This window comes from Lupinus angustifolius, chromosome LG01 (genome assembly GCF_001865875.1).
Source record: "Lupinus angustifolius cultivar Tanjil chromosome LG01, LupAngTanjil_v1.0, whole genome shotgun sequence".
In the NCBI taxonomy this organism is placed as follows: Eukaryota; Viridiplantae; Streptophyta; class Magnoliopsida; order Fabales; family Fabaceae; genus Lupinus; species Lupinus angustifolius.
In genome coordinates this window covers 22673261-22686488 of record NC_032009.1, presented here as the reverse complement: position 1 = coordinate 22686488, position 13228 = coordinate 22673261, and the positions used below count along the sequence as shown (strand labels likewise).

At 32.1% G+C, this 13228-nt stretch overlaps 3 protein-coding genes and 1 pseudogene across 3 annotated transcripts; 2 read left to right on the top strand and 2 right to left on the bottom strand.

Annotated features, from left to right (window-relative positions):
* LOC109361587 (zinc finger protein KNUCKLES-like) lies at positions 1056–1523 on the top strand. The gene has a single exon (XM_019607124.1). The coding sequence runs from the start codon at positions 1056–1058 to the stop codon at positions 1521–1523; it is 468 nt and encodes a 155-aa protein (XP_019462669.1).
* LOC109342715 lies at positions 3947–4578 on the top strand (annotated as a pseudogene).
* On the bottom strand, positions 5056–8512 carry LOC109361500 (H/ACA ribonucleoprotein complex subunit 3-like protein). Its single transcript, XM_019607006.1, has 5 exons — positions 8464–8512; positions 7498–7626; positions 7327–7388; positions 5949–5991; positions 5056–5153 (listed from the first exon to the last, which is right to left on the bottom strand). The coding sequence occupies exons 1-5, from the start codon at positions 8510–8512 to the stop codon at positions 5056–5058; spliced, it is 381 nt and encodes a 126-aa protein (XP_019462551.1).
* LOC109342704 (myb-related protein 308-like) lies at positions 11015–12659 on the bottom strand. Its single transcript, XM_019580665.1, has 3 exons — positions 12283–12659; positions 12047–12176; positions 11015–11780 (listed from the first exon to the last, which is right to left on the bottom strand). Exons 1-3 carry the CDS (start codon positions 12413–12415, stop codon positions 11180–11182), a joined length of 864 nt encoding a protein of 287 aa, XP_019436210.1. The 5' UTR covers positions 12416–12659; the 3' UTR covers positions 11015–11179.

The window sequence follows — 13228 nt, the reverse complement described above, 5'->3', positions numbered from 1 at the left end:
CAGAGGTGTATTTTATAGTACTACTACTAGTGATAGTGAGTGCACTCACTTCTTGTCCTTTTCTGTAACCATAATAACTCTCTCTCATTCCTTTCACTACTACATTTCCTTATTCCCACTCTTCCCCTCCTTAATTTCTCTTTACAATTTCTATGATAGGATAAATTGACTTGGAGAATTAAAATAATTAGTTAGTTGAGCTAATTATGTGTCATGGAATGTGTAATAACCAATCGAAAGGTAATTCACATCTTTATGTCAAGATTATAATATGTCACAAAATCACGGACTAAAATTAGAATATGCTCACTTATTTATCTTTAAAGGAGAAACGACTTATCCATTAATTTAGGATAGACAAATCGGTCGTTTCAGAAGGATACCAATCATATGGGCCAGCTCCAAACAACTTTTGGTGCTGCAAATACAAACAGATTTCAAAATAACCCCTCATTATCGAATGGGGATCACCTGTCCCAAAATCAGTGTGTCCCTATGTCCCAAACTAATAGGATTTTTCCAAGTAATACACATATGTTATTTTAGGTTTTTAAATTTTTCTTATTTAATGGACTGTCAATTTTTTATTGGACCGGGATAGGAAAATGGGACAGAAATGGGGACAGGTCCTCATTATCATGTAAAATGTCTTTTAACATGGCTTCTCATTGTATGTCTTAGACTATGTATTCCTAAAACATGTCTTAAACTCTGTATTACATTAATAAAAATATGTCATTTCAAATAAAAAATAAAAAAATTATTATTTTTTTCTATTTTTATTTCATTGTTATTAATTACGAAATATATTGAGGTACACCTGATATAATGTCTTAATTTTGTTATACAATGATCTAATGTCTTAATTTTGTTAGTTAATATTTACAATATTGTACTTAACTACTGTTTTTTTACATTGATACACACTATATTTCATGTTGAGGCACACTATATTTTGATATTCCATATTGCATAATTATATAAACCAGGTCGTAGCTGAGAACTGTAACAACCCAGCTTGGTCTAATATAAGCTTTTGTTTGTCTCTTTCTGTAATGGCAGAGCCCGCAGCCATGTACAAGTTTCTGAACCAACCCTCCTCTCATTCCAAACAAACAAACATTACAGAACCACCATCATATTCTTCTTCTTCTTCCTCTTCCTCTTCCACCCGCACCTTCCAATGCAACTTTTGCCACCGCAACTTCTTCACTTCTCAAGCTCTTGGTGGCCACCAGAATGCTCACAAACTTGAGAGAGCTGCTTCTAGGAGACCCAATAATCTCTCATTCACACACAATCATGCTTCTACCTTCCCATCAATACCACCATCTTTGAATTTGAACAGTGTTCATTTCTTTCATGGTCACCCTTGCTGGCTTCAAATGGAACAATCTTTTCAGTTTCAGACACCTCTTTCTTACCATGTTGCTGCTGTTTCTACTTCTTATACTTCCACCTACAATGCTTCTGCTTATGATGCTTCTCATAATGTTAATCTCGACCTTACTCTACGCTTGTGAACATTTTATTAACCCTTTCTTGTTTGTTCTTCTTTGCTTTTTATGTTACTAATGATGAGAAAGAAAAGAAAAGATGGGGTTTTAATTTAATTATTTATGTGGTGTGTTAATGTTTGAGTTGTAATTTTTAACCGTGATATTTCCTTATTTTGTAGTAAAGTTCTGTTGTTTCTGAAGTCTTAGATTAACGCCATTTTGTTTTGTTTAACTTTTTTAATGTTTATCTTACATTCTCTGTCGGCTCTTTTTTCATTCTGGAAATAGTAAGGTCGATTCATATACACGGAGATTTATGTTAACTATACATGTATTTTATCACGTACTGAAAAAAACGTGTATATCATCATTCATCACCGATATAAAAAGTGCTAAACAAACCCGTTTTGTGAGTGTACATTCTTCTGATAATGATTATAGTGGTTACTATTTAGATTTTTTAAGTGACACTTATGGAGAGATTAGACGAAAACAAATAGCATATAGCACTGTGAGTGGACATTAACGTAGTTTTTATTCAACTTTAAATTACTATACAAGAAAATACAAAAACTATCTATGTCAAAGTGAGACCATCCAAATGAAGTGACAAATTTCACAAGTCACAACCTTACAATCAACACAGCATGTCCAAATCTTTAACAAAATAGTTGCAAATAATCATATAACAAGGTTAGTAGCAGAGCAGTAAAAGCTGAATTGGTTCAATCTTCTGAGACAAACATTAGCTTCTGACAGCAACTATTGTAGTAGACTAATAGTCTTCTAAACTATACAATAATACCAATAATAATTATTTCCCCTTTTGTCTTTAGAAGCCTTTTTTCTTTCTCTCTTCTCTTAGTTTATGGATTTCAGTAAAGATGCCAGAGACAATAGCTGCCACAGAGGTAGCTTATTTGCAGAAGTAGTAGCAGCTAGCAACAGAGAGGTGTGCAGTCACAAATATAGCAGACCAGAGAATGCTTTGTTTGGTTTAGAAAAGAAAATAGGATGAGAAAAGATAAAAAGAAAGAATATGAGTAGAAAGAAAGAAATAAAAAAATTAATTGATTGTAAGAGTTATTTGGTATGAAAGAAATGTGAAAGAATTAGAAGGAGAGAAAATGTGTTTTTAAGAAAAAAAACAATTTTACCCTTTTAAATAATAATAATGCTCTGGTAAAACTGAGGTCGGCACTATTTATAAATACAAAAAACACTCTCTCCCTTTGTCATTTCTTCTCACATGAGAGTAGAAACTAATAAAAGTTGGTGGCTACCACTTTTATTTTCTTTCTTTCCATATTCTCTCCTACCAAATGAGAGAAAGATTTACATTCTCCTTTAACTCTCTCATTTCTTTTTCTTTCTTTGCTAATTTTCTCCGACCAAAATAGTGCTTTGGCTTTGGTATGCATGCACTATAATAATCAGAACTAGGATTGAAAACGAGCCAAATTGAGTCAAATTAGAACTCAATTCGGTTCAGCTCGAAAAGGATTGGCTAGGCTTGAAACTCAACTCGAGTTCGATATGAGTTATTTTTTAGCTCGAGTTTAGCTCGGTTAAAGTTCACAAACTGTTCGACTTAGTTTGAATGGTTCTTTTGGACAACTCAAATAATTAATTAAAATTTGAAAAATACTGCAAAATTTATATATAAAAATATAAATTTTCTTTATATATATTTTAATAATAAATATAAAAAAATAATGTATGAGTCATAATATATATATATATCGAACCAACTAACAAATCTAAAGAGTCGAACTATATTCAACTCAATTTTGACTCGTTTATTTAACAAGCTCAATTTCCAGCTCAAGTTCAGCTCATTTGGTTCATGAATCAAGTTCATTGTGCTAAATAATGAATCGAGTTTCGAACGAATACCAAGTTGGTTCGATTCATTATATAGAAGATTATGTAGCATAGTGGTCTATGAAACAAAATAGAAGTTCAAGGAAAAAAGTTGAGAAAAAAATAATAAATGTCATGATTTTTTAGTTGTTTGGTATGATAAAAATAAAAGAAAATAACATTTATTATTACCAATAGTATTCCCCCACCCTATGAATGTGGAACTACTCCATTTTGGAGTCTATGATTGTTTCTCTCAATAAATGTCGCTTTCAGGAATTAAACTCTTGGGGTTTTAATCTTTTTAGAAATAACGTGGCCTTACACCACTAGATGATTGGTTATTAATAATGACAATAACATACATGTGTTTGTTTTCTTAGGAATTTTATGAAATTAGCATATTTATAGGTGTGACTAACACAGACATACTAATTTTTAAATATAAAGGGGGTTAGGATGAGAAAATCTTTGGCTAATTTTCTATACTTGAGTTTTCCTTGAGGAGAGAAAACATAAAGGAAGAAATTTTTTCTACCATCTCAACAAGTTCTGTTTTATTTTGTTACAATCACACTCATCATCTCTGTGCTTCCTTTTCTGTTGTTTTGTTATTCCTATTTTATGATGAATGGAAGAAATGAGTTCCCTTTTACACCATCCCAGTGGCAAGAGCTTGAACATCAAACTCTTATTTACAAGTACATGAAAGCCTGTGGAAGTTTTGAAAACAACAACAAACACTAATGCTTCTTCAACTTCAACAACACCCTCATCAAACTTTTCAATCACCAAAAACATGTCTGCACTAACCCCAACAACAACCACTCACGACACTTACCACCATCACAATCACACTCATCAACATTCTTCTTCTTATGATTCTTGGAACCTTACACCACCGATTATAAGTTCCTCATCCTCTTCAAAACAGAGGAACTTCTGTGGTTTAACCAATGACAATGAGTACTCTTGCTTGCAACTTCAGAGCCTCAGTGACAACTCAAAACAACAGCCAGAGCAAGATCATAGTTGCTATAGTGATATCAAGTGTGAAAAAATCATGAAACTTGGTGACCAAGAAGAACCAACTCAGAAGAAGACAGTTCATCGTTTCTTTGATGAATGGCCACCCAAAAGTAGAGGCATGTGGTTTGATTTGGATGATAAATCTTCAACTCTCAATCTCCATTCCCACTTTCTTCTAATGATTTAGCATCTTTCAGTTGCAGAACCCACCGAGATAATGCAACTCCCTCATCATTTTGATATTGTTCTATACTTCTATAGTTCAAGTAACTTAAGCCAAAATTCATTCCATAACTTAAGCAACCTTAGTAATGAATCATGATTCATATCAATAGTGTCTGTCCATAAATAACATTGAAACATTGCCAAAAGATTATATGACATAAACAAATTTTACTGAATCACTTGTTGAAAATCTAACCCTTTTTAGGGGAGCTAATGCAAATTTTGATTGTAGTTTTGGTTTCTGTTTCTGCTAATTTTTGCATTCTGCTTTTAAAAATGGTTGCAGGTTTCCCAAGGTGTGAATTGTGGGTTTTCCCATGATGTGATTGTTATGAATATTGCTCAAAAGCATTGTTGCACAATTGGGGAGATAAGCAAACATGTCATTATAGATAAGAAAACACTTGCATGGAACAGTAATAAAGCATGTATATATCATTCAATACTTTTGAGGTGGCTGCTGAGTTGGTAACAATCCAAAACGCTTCTTTAGAAGAACTCTCTGCCTTGAATATTTGTCATCAGGGGAAAACCTAGCTGCAAATTCATGAAAACCAAGAAAGATCAGTAATAGCTATAAAAGCATTTCAAAATCATATTCAACAATCAACATGTCTTTGTAATAGCCCACAAAATAAGAAAAATTTGTTTTCCTTAAGCAGCAACATGTTTAAATTGTAATTGGTTTTCACATGTAACCTCCTCCCAATCTAACATGTTTAAAATTGTAATTGTAATATTATGACAAGTGAGAAACATTAATAAAATGGTTGTGAAGCTTGCATTGCATGGCATGCTCAAATTGAAGAAGCATCTTAGTAAAAAATGAGCAAGTGCACTAGGTCAAATGGTCAAGAATCGAAGCAAAACCACGAAGTGTACTAGCCACTAGGTCTAGTGGTGTTACTTCCATAGTTTAAATTTAGAATACAAAATGGTGGGTGGCACAATCCAATCAAAATATCAAAGAAATATAAAAGGGAAACAGTAAAAAAGAATAGAAGCAAGCCATTAAATAAAAAATAAGAATGCTATATTGCTGTATATTTTACAACCAAGAAAGAGATCACAAAGGGAAAAACCAATGAGTCTAGAAAAAACAATACTAAACAGGGAAAATTACACAACTTCCATTAGTTTTGTAATAACAATCACTACACTCACCTCCCTAAAATGTGATATTGGAATTAACTCACTTTTGAGATTAAGGGTATAATATAGTACTAGTAATAATAATAAAATTAATAATAATGATAATAATCAGGTATAACATAATTTCAAAGACCAGATCAGTGAAAAAGTAAGGAAAATTTAGCTAATTTAGGAAAATACCTGGATGTGCAGACTGTGTAGCTAACCCAATTGGTGACTCTTTCTGCAAAGGAGAAAAGCAACATAATTTTTACTACCATTCAAAGTTTTCACTTATTACTGTTGCCTATGAAGAAGCTTCAATAGGAGCGTTTCTAAAAAAATAATTCAATATTCAATAATCTATACAACATGAGAAACTGAAGTAGTAAATAGCAGCAAATAGAGAGTGAAACTGGAAGATGCCACGACCAGGACCTGCATCGCTGTGCAGTCTTCTGCAGCAGCAAATTACGGTCATGTTCCAAACTTATCATGGGTGATTTAGCAGCTATTGTCAAGAGTTACTAAAACCAAAGTAGTGAATCCCAAATAGTGGAACGGACGACCCTAAATATGCTATGACAGGATGGCCACTATTGGGACATTTAGTGATGGAAATTATGATCACAAATGCCATGTGGTTGCAGAAGCAAACTGCAGGGTCATAGAGACTTAGACTCTATGAAAAAGAAGAAGCACCCAGACCAAAGGGGTTCTCTGCAATGGGTTTAGGGGAGGGTGAAAATTGTAACAGAGCGTCTGATTCACACTGCTATACTACTTTGTCTCAAACCAGTTATTACTATCATCTTTTCCGGCAGGGTTTAGGATTTTTTTCACATTTATGATTCCCTTACTTTTTTCTTACAATTTTAGCCTCACTTTATATCATCAAAGTTCCTGTTTAATTTCATTAACTCAACACATCTCTGTTTTGCCCTTGTTTTATCTTTTCAAATGTCTTATTTACCATCACTTAAACTCAGAGAGTTTCCCTTTTATCCTTACTTTTACTCCATCTTCCACCCCAACCTTCTTCTCCGTCTATCTCTTGTTTTTTATTCTTCCTCACTCGAACCCATTGTAGATACCGCCTTCTTCCTCATCACACAAATTCAGAGCATAGCAACCCAACACCCTCTTCGAAAAACAAGCTATGTAAACATCAACCTTCCTTCACTGTGATTCTCTGACAAATCAGTGCAAGTGGGAGCTTAAGTCTCTAAGACACTGAATTTGTATGTGTATGCTTTAGAATTAATGTGTCTTTTTAGCATTTATATGTGTATAGTATAACAACAACCGAACATTAATCCCGTAAAGTACTATAGTGTAAGTTACTTGTATCGTTTCCCTAAAGGTCTCGGTACGGTCACTCAGCTACTGCTACCAGTATAGTGTTTTTAGGGTCGGCTGCTATGCTCCACTCTCCGGGATGGACTAATGAGAAGCATGTACTTAAAACTAAGGTAGGAATAAGCATTCAAGTGAAAATAAATATATAAAGAAATTGAAATAGACATTGCAACCCTTCATTGAAAGTGTATTTTCATAGATAAATGATTAAAAAGCTGACCTTAGTGGTGTATACTTTGTCACCATTATCATTTATGTAAAACTGAAGATACATGGTCACTGCTGCAAATATATAATCATACAATCATTATACACACAACAATTACGAGTATATATATTATATAAGATAAATTACTACAAAGATAACATAAAACACGAGAAAGAAAGAAACCTGAATGAACAACAATAGCAGCTAAGCGAGGAAGGAAAGTGAAGAGCGAAAGAGAGATAAACCCTGGTTGGTGGTGGCGGCGGCGGCGGCGGCGGTGTCCAAAGGAAATACCACTTAGTGCGGCTATGGCTATAGGTAACGGTTTTATGTTAGTTTAAGTGGCCCTAATAGACATGAGGCCCATTCCCTGTATCATGGCTTCACTAACTTAAATAACCTTCTCTCGCTTGGTTTCACTAAAATCTTTTGGAATTTTAAGACCCAAATAACAAAAATAAAAAGTTATTGTCAACTCCATTTGATAAAATATACTAAATAAATTTTGTACTATTGTTATTAATACTATATTGAAGGAATAATACAGTACTTTAATAGATGGTTAACTATTTAAACAATGTTTTACTTAAGTTGTATATTTTATAATAAATTATATTATTTGTAAATTCAAATCAATTTGTAGTGTTTTTTATTAAAATTTAGATTTAGAAAAAATAAATGAATAGTGAAACTTCAAGAAAATTATTATCTTTTAAGTCATATCATTGTGTTAACCACAACTTCAATAAAAGTGATTTGATTTTTCAACTTTTAAAAAAGGAAAAGTTCGGATATGGAGAGGTTTGGCTGGTGTGTTGAGGAGAAATTTAAGAATGAGATGAGGTTTGGAGGGTTAGGATGTAAAATGGGAGAAGTAACTCTATCTCATATTTGTATGCAGGCCAAAATAGGGAGAAGTAGCATTCAAGTTGATAAGCATGAAGAGGATGGAAGAAGGAAACCAGGAACCAGAACCAGTCTACATGCCAATAGTGATCCAAGCTTTCTTGGCCAAGCCTCACTAGGAACTAGAATTGGCCAAACCTCACCAAGCCAAGTTTATCCCACTCTTATGGGTTGTCTCGGCCAATCAAGCCAAATGAGTAATACATCAATGGGCTATGAATTAACAAAGGCCAGAGATAGTACATATGCTAGAAGGATTGCGTGTCATATAAGCAATCAAATTTCCTCTCATTATAAACATGTGTTAAATGAGTTTATTAGTTAATTATGTTAGTTATTATGTTTTTCACCCTTAGGTAGTCTTTCACTATTTGTATAACTAGCTGTTTTTGGCTTCCTATTGTAATCAATCAATGCTTTTGCATATTCAATAAAATACAACAAAAGATCCACTCTTTTATTTCTGTTTTACCCTTTCATTATTTCTTGTTCTTTTCAAGTAAGTATTATTTTCTTAGATAATACTCTTATTGACTGAGGACAAAAAATAAGATATCATTTGGGACAAGTAATTTTTATCATTTACTTATACATATATATCTAGAAGGTGATAATAAAGATTTAATGGTGCACGTAATCTCATTTTCATCATCTCATGATTATGGATTTTTTTTAAATTAATTCAACTTTTAACATTCAATATTTCTATCCCCACTCATAAGACAAAAGTCAAGCTATACAATGTACTTTAACTTTATCCCAAAAATATTTTGTCTTTATATTAATATCCAATAGAATTACAGCAAATAATATAAAATATTAGTTTATATTTTTATAATTTTTTTAATTAAATAATATATTTTAATTGGTCTAAGATACCATTATAAATAGAAGATCTTCATCCTATTTCAATCAAGTTAAGTGCAACATTGAAGGATAGAAATATGCGTCAAACCATAGCAGCCCCTAATAGTTACTAATAATACAACAAAATTCGTTTGCCTATTAACTTCTGTGAGTACACCAATTCTTTTGTAAAATTAGAGAGTAATATAACTTAAATTTATGATTTAGAAACTTAAATTATCATTTACTCATATGATAGAACCTGGTCTAGTATTCGCAAGTTATATGATGAACCTAACTTACAAAAAAATATATTTGTGGAATGATAAAAACAATGTATAAGGTAGGAAGTAAAAACAGGAGCTAAGCTCAATGGCCTACCTTATGAGTAACTATCACATTCTAAATATGGAGCATTCATCAAGTATTCGATTCTATAGCCACAATTCCCCAACTCAGTAAAGCCTTTTCCTTTAATTGTTGCATGATATACAATAATTTTGGCCTATGCAAAAGATGGAGGTCCCACCGTATGTTTTGTACTTTGTACAAATTGCTATTAATCTAAAATTTTCATTTATTATATATCACACTTACCTGAGTTACACCTAGTTATACCACCAGCTATCTCATATATATATATATATATATATATATATATATACTTTTCATGAGTATTTTTAAGTGTGAATTGTACAGTGAAGTCAAATAGTTGATGAGTTAAATAGCTAATAAATATAAAAAAGTCATGTAACTACTCTCTTAAAATATTAGGTCAAGATATGATGTTATTTCACTTAACGCATATTAGCAATATAGAGATCAGATGATGCATTCTTTCAAAAATATAATCTAGATACATAATATAAATTATGTATTCAATAGCATGAATAGAAATATTTTCACTTAGGGAGATGATACCATATATGAAGGACTCACACTTATAAGTGATGTCACTCTATTTATATATTTCTTTTAGTTATCCCATTAAAAAATATCCTCCATTGTTTAGACTCCTCTTTCCTAACATTTACATAGACCAGGTTTATGCTTATTTTACTTTTTATTATATTGAAGTGGTTAAAATGCCTTTATATGAAGTAATACTTGTCTTCCTTATTATAAAGATAAATTTTAAAGCCATTTTTTTCTCTTTATCTTCTTCCAAATGTTAAACCAAATAAGCTAATATTTATTTGGCTGTAAGAAGACAGAACCCTTCTATTGGTATAAAATGTTCAGATATGTGCTGCTATTAATATAGGCACAACAACTTGCTCTCTCATGGAGTCATGGTCATTAAAGCTTAGTGATAGGTTGCTATCCCACCATGTGAAATTGTACCATGTGGTCCATCTTTCATTACACTAGCAACGATTCTTTTTTATGCTTGGATTTTACAACCCCTTGAACACTGTATATTCATGTTTAAGTGTTAAAATATTGTATTGATTCAGAATATGAGTAGAGACTTGAGTCCCTCGATCAAAATGGTGAAGATCCTCTCCATTAATAGATAGGAAAGTCAAACAAAACTAAATTAAAAAATAATGTGATGTGACATTTTATCTCTTAAAATATAATGATATGACATTTTTATATTTAAAAATAAATGCAAAATCAATAACTTCTCTCTATAGTAACGAAGAGGAGTCTGATTCCAATGAAAATGGAGTGCATGAGGTCTTTGGGAGAAAATACTGCAATAAATGTAGTTAGATAGGGTCCTCTCATCATAATGCTGAAGGGGAGGATATATTATTTATACCACAAATATTACTATTTTCATCTACTATTAGACCCTCCGGTATTAGATTGAATTTCGGCCCAAATCCTATATGATTACAAGCTGAAGATGCAAGTTTTCATTAAATATAAATGAGAACTGTTTCAAGTTCATAAATAATTATAAGATAAATATTTTTGCATGAGATTACAAGCTGAAGAATTATGCTTCAATGTTTCAGCCCAGCATAGTGCTAGTTAGCTTTACAGATGAGTACAAGAAAGTGGACTACACCAAAGTACAAAAAATAAATATATCTAAAGGGACAGAAACTTGGAGGAAAATAAGAAGAGACTAAATCAGCTAATAGAAATGGACACTATATTGTTATTCTCTATTTGACACATTTGTTTCATGAGCAAGACTACTTTGTGTCCAATCCATGAGAATTTCATCAGATAAAGATGATAATATATTCTCATTGCTATTGTCACTGTAACTGAAATCACACATATTGGAGAAATCTGAGTTGAGAATGTCAGATGAGCAAATATCTCCTCTAACCATGAAATCTTTTAGCAAATCTGTTGAGAGTTCTTTTTCTTCTTCATTGATAAATGACAAAAACCCACTTTTGTCATTTGGCTCAATTTGGTCACTTCTTGAATCATTATTGGATATAGCATCCTCTGTCTTTGACATGTTATGCAATTGCATTGATGGCTGAGGGAGTGGGTTCTTGATTAACATAGAAGAGCACTTGTTGGTTTTTTTAAGGACCACATGGGTGTCTAACTTGAGATGAGAGGGTGAGGCAGTGACCTTAACCTTAACCTTGGGGGATGGCTTGGACTTTGGATTCTCTATGCTCTTTGAATTGGTGGTAATTTGGTGACCATCTTTAACCTTCTTACCTAAATGGTTGTTCCAATAATTCTTAATTTCATTGTCTGTTCGCCCTGGCAGCCTTCCTGCTATTAGAGACCATCTATCATAAATTAAAAAATACAAAATCAGCACTCATTTGATCCATGTAGCCGATTCCAGTTAATAAGATTAAGGCTTGGTTGTTGTTATATCAAATCCAAAAACATATGCAAAGCTAAAATGTGACTTAATTATCTAATAAATATTACATAACACAAAGGAATTATCCTTAACCCCTTATGAAACACCTTTAATTTGTGAATCATGTGATATTGTCACCCTTAATGAAAAAAAAAAGGTGGGCAATTTGAGACAAAGTAAAGGTACCTGTTCCCCAAGAGACTGTGAAGCCTAATAATAAGGTCTTCTTCATCCAAAGATATATTGCCTCTCTTAATATCTGGTCGCAGATAATTCAACCATCTAAGTCTGCAACTTTTCCCACATCTTTTCAAACCTATAAGAACACACAGCCAAAAATGTACAAGCACTCAAGTCAATAATTGAGACAGCTAAAGTGACCACAAATATAAAAATGATAATTTTGTTGCAACATAAAGAACCTGCTCTTTTAGGCATGCTTCTCCATCTTCCTTCTCCATGCACCTTAATGAATTCTATGAGGATTTTGTCTTCATTTGGTGTCCAAGCACCTTTGTTCAAACCATCTTTTGAACAACAAGGACTTCTTTCCATCTCTGTCTCTATTTCTCAACAAGTGATTTGTGGGACTATGATGTTGTGTCTAGGTTGTTGGCTTCCACCTAAGTTTCTTTGCTGTGAAAGAGTGTTTGGTAATACATGGATAGTTGGATACTTATAGCTAACGTACATAATAAATTTTGGTTGTTCAGTTTACTCTAATCTGATTAAAAGGCATTAAAATTAAGTAAATGAACAAAGACTTAAGTTAGATAAAGTGCTTTTTGATAGAACTAGCAGGAACACTTTACAACAAATGAGAGTGAATGGAACACTTATGGTTAGTGAGAGTCTTATCCATTAATATAGAGAACTGATTATATCTTTTGAGTTTTAAAGAAAAAAATATAATCACACTTTATATTAAAAAGATACAAATCTCAATGTAAATTATTTTTCTTTTTGATATTTTATAGTATTTTTCTATTTAATAATGGAGAGGAATCTCATTAATTTATCAGAGTTGTTATTTTTGTTTTTGAGGATCCCATAAACAAAAGAAAAATAAAAGTGATATCATTTTTTTTATTTTGTTTTTTAAAAGCACTGTTCTCTAATCTCTATGGTATTTAGAATAATTAATGTTAATCGTGCGTAGTTATAGTTAATGTTAATCGTGCGTAGTTATAGTTAATGTTAATTGTGCATAGTGTTATACTTGCACCATTTGTCGTCACCTAATATTAACGAGTTGATTTTTTGTGGACATACAAATTTTGTCATTTTACCTATTTAGTTTTGCATATTTGCATGTCATGTGCACGAGTGTAATTCAAATAAAAATAAGTTGTTTTAGCTTATTTAAAA